General features: G+C 43.7%; 4 protein-coding genes across 4 annotated transcripts; 1 reads left to right on the top strand and 3 right to left on the bottom strand.

The window, feature by feature from the left end:
- Nucleotides 1-160: 160 nt before the first annotated feature.
- BDB00DRAFT_768227 (ATP synthase subunit alpha) lies at nt 161-2,129 on the bottom strand (the record flags this gene model as incomplete). The annotated part of the gene is made up of 4 exons (XM_053119722.1): nt 161-710; nt 787-1,586; nt 1,680-1,913; nt 2,064-2,129. 4 exons carry the CDS (start codon nt 2,127-2,129, stop codon nt 161-163), a joined length of 1,650 nt encoding a protein of 549 aa, XP_052977045.1.
- A 928-nt stretch (nt 2,130-3,057) lies between these two features.
- BDB00DRAFT_768176 (CRAL-TRIO domain-containing protein) lies at nt 3,058-4,549 on the top strand (the record flags this gene model as incomplete). The annotated part of the gene is made up of 5 exons (XM_053119717.1): nt 3,058-3,363; nt 3,568-3,654; nt 3,762-4,035; nt 4,151-4,171; nt 4,269-4,549. 5 exons carry the CDS (start codon nt 3,058-3,060, stop codon nt 4,547-4,549), a joined length of 969 nt encoding a protein of 322 aa, XP_052977044.1.
- Nucleotides 4,550-6,030: 1,481 nt separating this feature from the next.
- On the bottom strand, nt 6,031-7,520 carry BDB00DRAFT_768114 (uncharacterized protein; the record flags this gene model as incomplete). The annotated part of the gene is made up of 3 exons (XM_053119713.1): nt 6,031-6,468; nt 6,613-6,702; nt 6,783-7,520. 3 exons carry the CDS (start codon nt 7,518-7,520, stop codon nt 6,031-6,033), a joined length of 1,266 nt encoding a protein of 421 aa, XP_052977043.1.
- A 1,213-nt stretch (nt 7,521-8,733) lies between these two features.
- On the bottom strand, nt 8,734-11,553 carry BDB00DRAFT_930923 (rho guanine nucleotide exchange factor; the record flags this gene model as incomplete). The annotated part of the gene is made up of 7 exons (XM_053129023.1): nt 8,734-9,617; nt 9,728-9,973; nt 10,071-10,232; nt 10,332-10,427; nt 10,515-10,652; nt 10,735-10,914; nt 11,020-11,553. The coding sequence occupies 7 exons, from the start codon at nt 11,551-11,553 to the stop codon at nt 8,784-8,786; spliced, it is 2,190 nt and encodes a 729-aa protein (XP_052977042.1). The 3' UTR covers nt 8,734-8,783.
- Between the last annotated feature and the right edge of the window lie 1,395 nt (nt 11,554-12,948).

The following is a 12,948-nucleotide window of genomic DNA, read 5'->3' as shown; positions in this document are numbered from 1 at the left end:
TTACACTGATGACAATTATTCAAAAAGTCATGGCTTTTGGGGTTGTTGCTAAATGCTTGCAGTTGATATGCGTTGCGATTTTTTTGTAATTGTTACGATATAAGATTCGGTGGAGGGATTTGGTGTATGTGGATTTATGATTGTGCGCATTTGTTACAGTTTACACGAAGGCCTTGACGTGGTTCTCGCAAACGTCACGGAGCTTGGCCTCAAGGTCCTTAGAGAGGACACCCTGGGTACGGATTTCGTCAAGAACAGCCTTGTGCTCAGATTGGCAGTGGCGAATGAAGTCCTTTTCCCATTCGACGACCTTGTTGACGGGGATCTTATCCAAGAAACCGTTGACACCGGCGAAGACGATGGGGACCTGGACCTCGATTGACAAGGGGGAGTATTGGGGCTGCTTCAACAATTCGGTAAGACGGGCACCACGGTTCAACAAGAACTGGGTAGAGGAATCCAAATCGGAACCAAACTGGGCGAAGGCGGCGACTTCACGGTACTGGGCCAAGAAAAGCTTGAGCGAACCAGCGACCTGCTTCATGGCCTTGGTCTGGGCAGCGGAACCGACACGCGAGACGGACAAACCGACGTTAATGGCGGGACGGATACCCTTGAAGAAGAGTTCGGCTTCCAAGAAGATCTGACCGTCAGTGATGGAAATGACGTTGGTAGGAATGTAAGCGGACACATCACCACCCTGGGTTTCACTAGATGATTGCTTAGGAATTAGTGACCCAAATATCTTCTTATTTTTTGGTAATTATGCAATAGATTTATGCTTACATGATGGGCAAGGCGGTCATGGAGCCGTAGCCGAAACTCTTGTTCATCTTGGCGGCACGCTCTAAAAGACGGGAGTGGAGGTAGAAGACATCACCAGGGTAAGCTTCACGACCAGGAGGACGACGAAGCAAAAGGGACATCTGACGGTAGGCAACAGCCTGCTTGGACAAATCGTCGTAGATGATCAAAGAGTGGCGGCCGTTGTCACGGAACCATTCACCAAAGGCGGCACCGGAGAAAGGAGCCAAGTACTGAAGGGGAGCGGCTTCAGAGGCGGTGGCAGCAACGACGACGGTGTACTTCATGGCATCGTTCTCCTCAAGGGTGCTGACGAGCTGAGCAACAGTCGAACGCTTCTGACCAACGGCAACGTAGATACAGTAGAGCTTCTTGGCCTCATCGCTGCCGTTGTTCCAGTTCTTCTGGTTAAGGATGGCTTCCAAAGCGACGGCGGTCTTACCGGTCTGACGATCACCAATGATCAATTCACGCTGACCACGACCGATGGGGACCATGGAGTCGACAGACTTGATACCAGTCTGCATGGGCTCGTTGACAGAGTGACGGGGCAAAATGCCAGGAGCCTTGACCTGGACACGCGAACGGCCAACGGTATCCAAAGGACCCTTACCGTCAATGGGGTTACCGAGGGCATCGACAACACGGCCCAAGACGCCAGGGCCGACAGGAACGTCGACAATGGCACCAGTACGCTTGACGGTGTCACCTTCCTTGATCAAACGATCGTTACCGAAAACGACAATACCGACGTTGTCGGCTTCCAAGTTGAGGGCCATACCCTAGTATCATTCAAACCGCACCCAATGTTTAGTTTTGCTGGCAATTTATATTCTTGCATCCCCATGCCATATACATAACAAGACGAGGCCTACCTTCAAACCGCTGGAGAATTCAACCATTTCTTCGGCCTGGCAGTTCTTCAAACCATAGACACGGGCAATACCGTCACCAATCGACAAGACACGGCCAGTTTCCTGGAGGTCGGCTTCAGCAGAGGCACCGAGAATACGTTGCTCGAGGACAGACGACACTTCGGAGGTGGAGGGCTTGGCAGTAGCATAGCTTCTCCAGGCAGCAACACCAACGGCGTTAGCATTGACGCGAACCTGGCGTAATAATACAAAAAGTCAGTCCAAGTTGTCATGTAAGACGCGCGCGCATTGGATAGATTTCCAATGGAAAACCGGGTTATAATTGCTCGAGAGAACGCGCGATGGTTGTATATCAACGTAGACAGAAGGGAAAACACTACTCACAGCGGGCGAGGACTTGGCAAAGGCAGCGAGAGTAGGACGTGCCACACGAACAGCGTTTCTCAACATGTTAAATTAGGAGGGGGGTGGACAGATGAGAGGGTGGAGGAGTTTCTGTAGGTGGCAAAAACAAAATTCGAAATTAAGCCCAGTGACTGTTCGAGGTTTGCCAGGCCGGGGTTGAATGGTTGCCCTGGTCTCAAAATGCTGCTGCCTTCAACCGACAAATTGTCGTTCATTATTTATTTTTTCTGCCTTTTTTAAGTTACACGTATCATGGAACTATTTGGCTATACAGATGATACAAAGTCCATGGTTTTCTTTTCCTCTTCGTTCATGGACATAGCACACTGAATGAGCTACGCTGTACGAGATGGTAGTCGCACGTGGAAAAGCATAAAAGGATAATTGACTGCAGCTTTTATTGTAGATGCAGACGGCATACGGATGTTATTACTGCATAAAAGATAAGCCGGAATTATAGCTTCACATTTGCTTATTCCTATTTTCCTCTTCTACATAGCAACCACCGTAGCAACCACCGTAGCAACTACCAGAATTGTCCTTCCTTCTGTGTCCCTTATTGGAAGCACACATACATTACTCCTTGCGTTGCTATGGTGAAACTTTGTCTAAACAAAGATGTCTGTTGTTTTTGTTCATGTTGGGCAGCAGACGATAGGCGAAAGGGAAAAAAGAAGGTTTCTCGTGTTCGTTTGCCGTATTCCAACGTCCGCTCAAAGCAGGGTCGGATAATTCAGGGCCGAAGAGTGACCATTCGTCACACGTAGATCCTTGCTTCTCAATTTTTTTTTCATGTATTAGCAAGATTAGCGCCGAACCAAACCGAATCTTTTATAGAACAGCTCTTTAAACTATTTTACTGCTTTTTTTTTCTCCCGCTGACTTACATTTTCCCTCTTCTTTTTTTTTTCCCTATTCCTATTCCTCTTCCTCTTTTTTTTTTAGTGAATCAGAAAAGTCAAGCAAAGCAGCAATGAACGTGTTCCGACTGAAATCAAGTGCCAACTCAAATAAAACCAACGGTACGCAGTCGAAGGCGTCGAGTATCTCGGAGAGTGTGCCGGTCACCCACGAGCCGTTGCTGTCACCGCCAGCCGATTATTCACCCAGCTTGCAGCCTGCGCTGGACGAGTCGCAGCAGGACAAACTTGAAAAGCTACGAACGTATATTCAGAGTATCATGCTGCCAGAGGACCACGAATACTATGCTAGCGAGAAGGGTTTTGTCACCGATGGCACGTTGAAGCGATATTTGCGTGCTCGTAAATGGGAATATGAGGTTTGTTATAATAGCCGGGGTGTGTGTTGCGTGTATTGCTTGCCTTGGTGATAGCTGGAGGGAGGGGAGTGGGGAAACGGCGGGGAGATTTTTTTTCCCTTTTCTTCATGTAACGTTGTTAACTTTACTTTCTGTATTCCCGTCTTCTCTAAAATTTGTTTTCTTTACTATTTACTATTTGTTTATTATTGCATCTAATGGTAGGCCTCTAAAACCATGTTGGAGAACACTGTTCGATGGCGCCGTGATTACCGGCCCGACGAGTTAGACCCGGACTATATTAAGCCTGAGGTAATTTCGAAAAACCAGTCAAAAGAGGAGATAAGGGTTATAGCTATCGAAGAAACAAAAAGAATGTCGCTTAATTCCTTATAATTTGGGTTTTCGCATCTCTTTAGGCTGAAACGGGTAAGATGTATTTCGATGGTTTCGATAACGCTGGTCGACCCATCTGGATCATGCGACCTAGACAACAAAACTCCAAAGATGCCGACCGCCAGGTCAAGCATATCGTGTTTTGTCTGGAACGCGGTATTCGTCTTATGCCGGCCAAGGTCGAAAACATTGCGATCATTGTGGACTTTAAAGACTCTGCTTACGCGCACAATCCCAGTATTGCCACTTGCAAAAAGTTCTTGGATATTTTGAGCAACCATTATCCTGAAAGACTCGGTACGTAGCTTTTTTTATATATAGGGAGGTCTCTGTAGGGGTTTAGACAGAGAAAAGGAGGTGGTTATGGGGACATATCATGACACCTGACTCTTTGAAATTCGCTGTTCTGTAGGTATTGCATTTGTTGTCAAGTGTAAGTAAACGATTGGATGAATTATGGGGAGTGCACAAAATATACGATTGGAGCTGGCAATGATGATAACACAATTATGTAATACGTTTGTTTGCAGCGCCATGGTTTTTCTTCACGACATTCAAGATGATTTCACCCTTTATGGATCCCGTGACCAAGGCTAAAATCAAATTTGTTCACGATGAGGACAAGAAAGGTGGCAAGGAAGATACCAAGGGGATGAGCAACGAATGGGTGAATTTGAAGGATTATGTCCCCAAGGACATGCTCGAATGCGAATACGGCGGAACATACAACTTTTCGTACGACGTCGACTCGTACTGGAATGCTCTCTTGGAGCATACGGGCAAACCATACAAGGTTATAGATTACATGTAAACTAATATTTACGACTCATCCTATTTCTCTTTCTCACAACACATACAAATTCTCTATTTTTGTCCCACTGTTTTCTTCTTCTTCTTCTTTGAACTCCTCCCTCTCTATCTTTATATTTTCTTTCTGACTGTTCCACACACACACACACACACACCACTCTCTCTCTTTATATCTCATCCTCTTTTTTTTTTCCAAAATTTTGCATGCAACAATACGCACAACCACATAACAATCCACACAAAATATATATACTACACAATAGAGTCTTTATGTTCAAACTATTGTTTACTATAGTGACATAAGCAGCAAAGGTTGGATATTGATATCTTTAGGAAAACATGCAAATGCGCTTATTTTTATGCACGATCGGGAATTCTTCGTACAATAAGTTGTCCAAGATTTCTATTACGCGTGACGCTGTGTGCTCCATGCTAGCATTCGCTGAACATACAAAAATTATTTTAAGGACAAGAGGAATAAGCTGCTCGTTAAGAAAGTGAGGAGGCATGTCTATCATCGATTAAGATGAAAGGTAATTAAAAAACCAAATAACTTTACTAGTGATTAAAAGTACTTTCTACGTCTGACGAACGACGCTAAGCAATGCAGAGGGAGGATGCATGTTACAGAGACTTTTGAAAAGGACCTAGCAATGGGCCGGGCTTTTTCATAGGTTCTTGTCTGTATTATCCGAAGGTTATCATTGGTACATTTTGGCACCTTTGACCACGTCAATTTCTATTGCACCTATGTAAAGCATATATTGAGCAATAACAACAATACGGATGTAGGTTACTACAATACTTTACTATCGGACATTGGTCCAAGAGCTTGACCTTCTACTTGTAAAAAAGTGAACAATTTGAAGCGGCCAAATATTAGATAGCTTATCAAAAGCAGGGCGGATTATGTCAGGTCCAGGTGCTCTTCTTTGCTTCACGGAATAGTGCGCGTACGTCACCAACACTTCCGCTGTTATAACCGCTTCAGATCAATCCATCTTTACAGTGCATAAATATAATCCAGGAAGAATGTATGTTACAGTACAAAGCGAATAGAGAATTGCATATGTAGCAGACTGGGATCTAGAGAGCCAAGAAGCATAACACTCAATGTGTATGTTTGCTATGCGTGAGCCTACTATGTAATGTTAGAAAACTGAAGCACGTGAAAGCATTGTCATCCTTCGTACATGAAGCACCAGGAGTGTCTTTAGTACGGAAGTATAGTTTTTAGTACATGTTTTGCAACTTAGATTTTTATTTTTGCAAAACTTTAAGAAAGAGACATAGAAGCAGCGGATCAATATAACTTTTCTGATAGCAAAACAAGATGAAGGAAATAAAATAGTTACAGTACACAGAAAGAACGATGGGCAGTAGCAAATTGAATTTGACTGATATTTTATGACGGGCTTATATAAAATTAAGAGAGACTACAACTACAGACTTTAATATAAATTATTTTCTTGTAAACTAGTTTTACAACAAGAGATGAGCAAGAGCAGCGACAAGGGTCACCACGAATGCATTGTTGGGAGTGAAGATGCCAGCAGCGGACTCGTCAGTGCTATCAGACTGAGCAGAGACGCCGGAGCTAGCAGAAGCCGAAGCAGATGCACTAGCACTGCCAGAGGACTGAGCAGCAGTGCTACCAGTAGCATTAGCAAAGCTCGGGAAGGAAACAGTCTTTTCCATGTAAGGGTAGGTGATGTTCTGGCAAGTAGCAATATCCAAGACGTGCTTGTAGGATTTTTGGATGCGAGGAAGATAGTTGAGAGCAAGGGTCATGGTGGTGTTATCAATTTCGTGCTGCAAAACAATGTTGCCAGAGTTCTTGTAGGTGCCATTGGTTCCCATAGCAATGAAATCTTCATAGTGCTTCTGGACAGTTTCCATGGTTTCAACGGTACCAGCAGCCTATAAACATCAATGAAATTGCCATTATAGCAGATGGTTGAAGATATAGGGTGAGTGGTTCGGTTATATACTTTACGGCTGTGTGTTATTCTGTATTTTTCGCTTTATACATTAGCAGCTGCTATACGTATAATTTATCCATACCCAGTCATCGGTATCCAAGTCCCAGAGAATAGTGGTAAGACCAAGCTGAGTGGCAATCCAACGGACACGATCATCAACATCACCAAAGGCCTATAACAACGAGAGACATTAACTTGTGTAAGTATTTTATTGGCTTGTAAGGGACTCATTAGGAAATGTAGAATACTTACAGGGCGCCAGTGACGAGGAGTAACACCAGTAACCATCTTAATAGCCTTCTGGGTATAGTACAGTTCGGCAAGGACTTCCTTGTCGGTCAAGGTAGTCATCATGGTGTGACTCCAGGTGTGCTGGGCAATGTGGTGACCATCCTTAACACCACGCATGGCACCATAGGGCCAGCCGACGACGTTGGAACCAATGTAGAACATGGAAGCCTTCAACTTCTGCTCTTCCAAATAGTCGTAGAAAGCATTGTGCGAGCAGTTGGGACCATCGTCAAAATTCAAACCCCAAGTCTCAGGCTCAGGGCAGCTGTAGATATCGGCATTGGTGTTCTCGTGCTTGGGGATAGTACAGGTCGTGGCGGTCCACCAGCAATCGGGATCAGCAGCAGCGTCATAATCAGATGTATCAACCACACCGTCGACCATTTTGCGGACGGGAATGTTTTTTGGTGCTGAGTCCCAGTTGATGGAGTTGTAGACCTTCAAGAACTCGGCGGACTCGTTCATTCCATTCGACGTTGCAAGCTCCCAGGCTGTGGGCCATTCGGCGGCATTGTACGTGAAATGGGATGGAGGCTCGTAGTATTGGCATTGCGTAGCAGGATCGAGCGAAGTCGTTTGAGGAATATCAGGGATGGTAAGTTTGGTGGGATCAGCAGTTGAATTGAAAAGCTCCCAGTATTCCGCAGCGCGGGCGACCTGAGAAAGGACAAGCGAGATTGCAATTGGCTTCAAGAACATCGCTTAATTGATATCTGAGAGAGATGACGAGTAACGGTGTGAGGGGGCAGCAGAGAAGCGCGTGGTATTAGAAAGGGAAGGTGATGAGAGGGAGGTTGACAAAGAAAAAAAAAGGAACGGTGTCTTGTGAAAAGGAAAGAATATGGGAGGGAAGTCAAAGGAAGAAATAGAAAATGTGGGTGCGTTTCTCATGGCGTCTCTTTTATTGCCAAGGTGAGATGCGGTGTTTGTGGGCGGTTGTGATGGATAAACTTCTGTGCGACCATTTCAGAGAATTTCGCCATGTACAGTACTTGATTATTTCCTCTTCAGACACGTTTTACATGCTTTTTTCTAAATCCATACATCCCCGAAACGGTATTTTGTCTTTTTTAGTTCTTTACGTCGCACAGGTTGAACCCCGGTAAAGTGCAACGGAAATCAGAGAAAGATCATTGAAGCCCCGGTATGCTTACGGCGGTTGCCGACATAATGTGGTAAAACGTATAAGCAAATGGGCCTGTGTGTTTTGCTGTCTTGCTCCTCCTCGGCATGAATTGTATGCAATGCATCAGGTAAAGTATGGATTTGCTGCATCCAACGCCAAAGAGTAAAAACGCGTTAGCGCGAGGGTGCTAGCTTGCTGGATTCAGGTAATACTAACAGAGATTTTACTAACATCGTTTTACCGCACTTTTGTTACCAGGGCGCGCGCGCGGACTTGTGGGAACAAGAGAGGGCTCCATTGCTATCTTTGTGCAGGGACGCTGAGATTGTTCTTAATTGCCGTGCGCACGAATTATTGCGGTACGGTTATGGGTTTATGCTATAGCAATGGAAGAACGGAATAATAATAAAAAGGCTAAATATAACTTTGCGTTTTCTATATGTTGCGAATATATACTTTTACACCACTTACAGTAGTAAAATAAAGAGAAACTTCTGTTTTGTCAATTTAGGCTTTTTCAGTACGACAGTTCCTTAATAACAGGCCTTGCACGAAGCACGAGCACATGTTGTGCAATCGGAGAATCTATCTATTTTTTCCTTATCAGGACTACTTTATTGATTGCTGTCATCCGTTTACTAGTCATTTTCAGAGAACTGTGATGCATATGTTCTGTTTTATTAATGGAGTAAATGGCCATCATTAGGCGATTTTACATATGTTACATGTAGTTTTTTGTCAGACAAACATAAAGTCATCTCAAGTAGTAATAGCAAAGGTGACAGTGGCAGTGATAGCTTCGAAAGTTAATAACTATAGTGCTTTTTCCAGCTTGTTCAACAGTCGATTTTCGGTTGTGGCTGGCTGCTAATACTGAACGCTTCCGTACTAAATATTGACGATTGGAGACTTTTGTCAAGTCCTCCTTCTTCGAATAGGCTCGAATAAACGCTGGAAAACTCGTCGCTGTCTTCGTCGTCATCATCATCGTCGTCGTCATTTCCAAATAATTGCCCGGCCATCAAACTGCGCAATCTATTTTCAGAAAACCAGCTGGTATTGAACACTTCCGTGGCCTGACCATTACTATTAGCCGCATCCACCGTTGTGTTCTTTGACTCTGCAGCTAATGATCGCTGCGGCTTGTCGCTTCTCTTGTCAAATCCGCTGTATTGCTTACTGCTGGTACTGTCATCTTCTGTGCTATTTCCGGTACCGCTACGTTGACAATGTTCATCTCGCACGCTGTCGATACTGTTGCACCATAATTGCTTTTCCTCTGTTGTCTTTGCTTCCAGAAGCATACTGACAATGTTTCTGCTTGCAATCGAGCAAGTAAACTGAAGTGGGTTTACATTCTGCTCTGGATTTTGTTGCTGAGGTAAGTTCTGGTGATAAGAGCGGGATAACATTGAGCTACCATTACTGCGGCTTGTCGCCGTCGTAGAAGTGCCATTACGGCAAAAGCTTCCGAACCAGGCGGATCGATTGTTCGTCCCATTACTTGAAGCTGATTCTTGTTGCAGCACAATACGGTCGAGATGTGTTATTTGTCCAGGTACGGTCGCGAGCTTGAATAAAGCATCGGGCGCTGGGCCGTATAACTTCCTTCCTCCGCTCATGTTGGTTCTGAGTTCGCTTTCGGCTTGGCTTATTCGCTTTGTGCGTATCTAGTAAAAAGATCAATCATTTACCACATTGCACACATTAATATATCGCAGCAACAGTATGTCATGCCGGCCGTTACACATGTTCTAAACAATTGTTCGCTTTGGCATACCTTTGTAAAGAGTATAAGGTCGTTGAATAAAAACACATAAACATGTTGTTTCTTTTGTTTCGAAAACAATTGCTTGGAACTTTCGGAAAACGAACGCTGCGGAGCAAGATACGCCGCCGCTTTCCCCGATGAGGATGAAGTAGGCGACGACGACGACGACGAAGATGATGATAATGACGGAACAAGTATCAGTGGCCCTTCATGCACGAGCCGTCGGTGTGGTTGATTTAATTGTATGCCGATTTCCTATAATAAACCGGACATGTGTACTTGCAGTCAGAATATGCTCTTACTTTTACTACTACTACTACTACTACTACCCCGCTTTTTGTTGAAAATTAACCTTCAGATTTCGGATACGTTCTCCTAAATCTGATAACCGCAATGACTGTTCGGCTTGAATTTTATACTCCTCAATACTTCTTATAGCAGCATCCATTTCGCTCATGCATTGAACGTGTTGATGGATTGCCCCGTCGTTTTCCTCAAAGCACCCAATTTGGCTCTAACCCGACACGGACCATAACGATAAAAGGTGAATGTCTCAGTCAGGCTTTCTTGTCAAATTTTAAATCTGATGTAGCATATATAACTTTAGATTTACCTTTAAAAATAATGGGTATTTCATCAAACGTTGGACGGGTTTCAAAAGGAAAGATTGTAATGTAAGAGACCGGCATTCTGGATACAAACATCGTTCCTAGAATGCAACATATTAATATCATTACTATGTCTGTTTAGTTCGATGGGGACAGTGACAGCCAAAAAACCAGTGCATGTGCTTTACCTGGACGTACTGACCGAGCGCTTTAAGGGAAGCATTTTGTGGGTTGGATAAAGACTTGGCAATCAAATCGTTGGCAGATTCAAAGTTGGCAAAATACTCTTTGTAAACGTTAAAGATATGTGGGATCTTGTAGATTTCCTTTGGATTAGCTATATTTATCTAATACAAAGCGAGAGAGAGGCATTGCTCTTCAGGCTTTTAGCTTTTCCTTCTTGCTTACATAGTTTCTGAATCGTTCAACGACGTCGCCAACGATAAGTGGCGGCTGCGCACTCTGACACTCGCGCAAATTAGCCACTACCGCAGTGTGAAATTCGATAATGACATGCAAGCTCTCGAAAGTTCGTTGAATCGGTTCCGGGAGGTTGTTCCATGAAGGTTGTAGGTCCGTCACAAAAACCTAGACATGGCCACTCTTTTCTGTCAATTATTTTACAACTGTAGCCAAGAACCATTCTCTTTTGTTCCCACTGCTAGGATAGTTCTTCTCTGATTTTCTATTTACCTGTGTTACAAGCTGAAGATCAGAAAGGTATGTCTCTTCGGTCATGACGAACTCGTGTAAAAGTTCCTGGTATTGGATTTGTTTAGAAGAAAGCGAAGACACGAGCTCGTTATCCTCGGGTCCTAATGTGGCTCGCCATGTGAGCGTTGTTGCAGCACTGCTATTGCTCATGACACTGTCGGAATCACGGCTGGTCCTAGAATTGTTGCTGTTGTTGTGATGAAAATGCACAATGATCGGTGGCATTTCCTCTGAAGGACTGCTATTTTTGACGTGCTTGAGAGTCAAGTTGGCCAATTTACGCTGTAGATAGTCGCTGGTATGTTTGGCAATTTTCGATTGCTTAATTTTTTTATGCAGCCCACCATGGTGCTGTTGCTGCTGATAATTTGATGATGCATGAGTAGTACGCGAAGAAGAAGAGGCAGAATGATGACTCAGCAGCTCTTTGGTGTCTTCTCCTTCAAATATCGTGTGCCCTTGTTGTACAGTATTGTAGCTGTTACTTTGATGATCGCGGTTCAATTTGCCCATGGTATTAGAAAGAGTGCTTTTTGGATTACCAAAAAAAAAAGAAAAGGATGTATAATTAATTGCCGATCTATGTACAAGAAAACCGAAAGGAAAACGAAAAACGAAAAAAACGAAAAAAAGAAAAAATTTCAGCCTTGCTCGTTCCAACACAAACGGCAGTAAAGAACGCGGTCCGGTTTGCAAGACCGAGCAAATAAATGAACTGTTGTAAAACACAATGGCCCGCGACGACGCAATAGATAAATAATACACTTATGAGAACAGCCCAATTGGCTGCGATCCTCAATAGGCATCTAAGAAAAAGAGTAGAGAAGCTTGGCTTGATTCCATCCACTGCTTTTTATGGACGGGTTTCAGTTGCCAAATAAACTCATCTTTAATATATTGTTACATAGTGAGGAATCGAGTGGATTCAAAATCTAAATGCTTATAGGACGCAGCACCCAGTTAGTTACAAAGTACATTGGAGGTGAAACAAAGATATACATAGCATGTTTATCGATTATCGTCATAAAGTTTTTACCCTGGTTGCAAAGAAGCTGTCATATACTTGATCCAATCACGACACAAAACGCCAGTGTGTTGATGATACAAGTGTTGACATGCTGTGGTCATCATGCATTGCGCCACGTCACCTCCTTCTACTCTGCTAAAGAACATATCCATCAAAAGTAAAGAAAATACAATCAATTTCAGCTGGAGAACGTTCTGCTTTTACAAGTGGTGGGACGCGATCGGATCTCTTCAAGGTGGACCCGTCCTTTTAGATCATGTAATTGGGTCCCTGTTGTACCTTTCTTATTTTATTTGCTGCCCCGTTTCTGTGTTACAGTCTTAAGGACACAGCATTAGCCAAACTACTGCGATATTGTGCATACCGAAATATCAACTACAAAAAAAAACGACACTGTGCTGCTTGTATACATTCTCATTGGGGGGGGGGGTGGTCTTTTTAGTCTTATTGCCGTCGTTTTTATGTAGTTGTGTCACTGCGTACTATATGCACGACATCATTTTACATATCCACAATCACGAGTTACCCGTTTTTGCGTACAAAGAAAACTTGGTTTTCTATCATCACCTTTTCGTATTTAATAGCGTTTGTAAGGGTCGGGGCCAAAACTTCGATAAGCTTGCATAATTCATACGCTTTTGCTGCTCATTGAACCATTAACTTCCCCCGGTGTTTAGCAGGCATAGTGATCAATGAAGGCTCTATATAAAAAAGTATCAATGCGTATTTTAAGCTCAAATCAACAACCGAACGATATACACGGAAGATAGTAACGGTAACACGAATAAATCCTCAATATCGGTACTGCACTTAGTGGAGGTGTTGTACGGCGCTATTGTGACAAGACTGTGTTCTTTGTCATATTTGCGGCATCTTGCAAC

Source organism: Zychaea mexicana (genome assembly GCF_025766255.1).
Source record: "Zychaea mexicana strain RSA 1403 chromosome Unknown BDB00scaffold_66, whole genome shotgun sequence".
Classification (NCBI taxonomy): Eukaryota; Fungi; Mucoromycota; class Mucoromycetes; order Mucorales; family Lichtheimiaceae; genus Zychaea; species Zychaea mexicana.
Note: the sequence above shows the minus strand (reverse complement) of the source record. Positions and strands in the feature narration are given on the sequence as shown.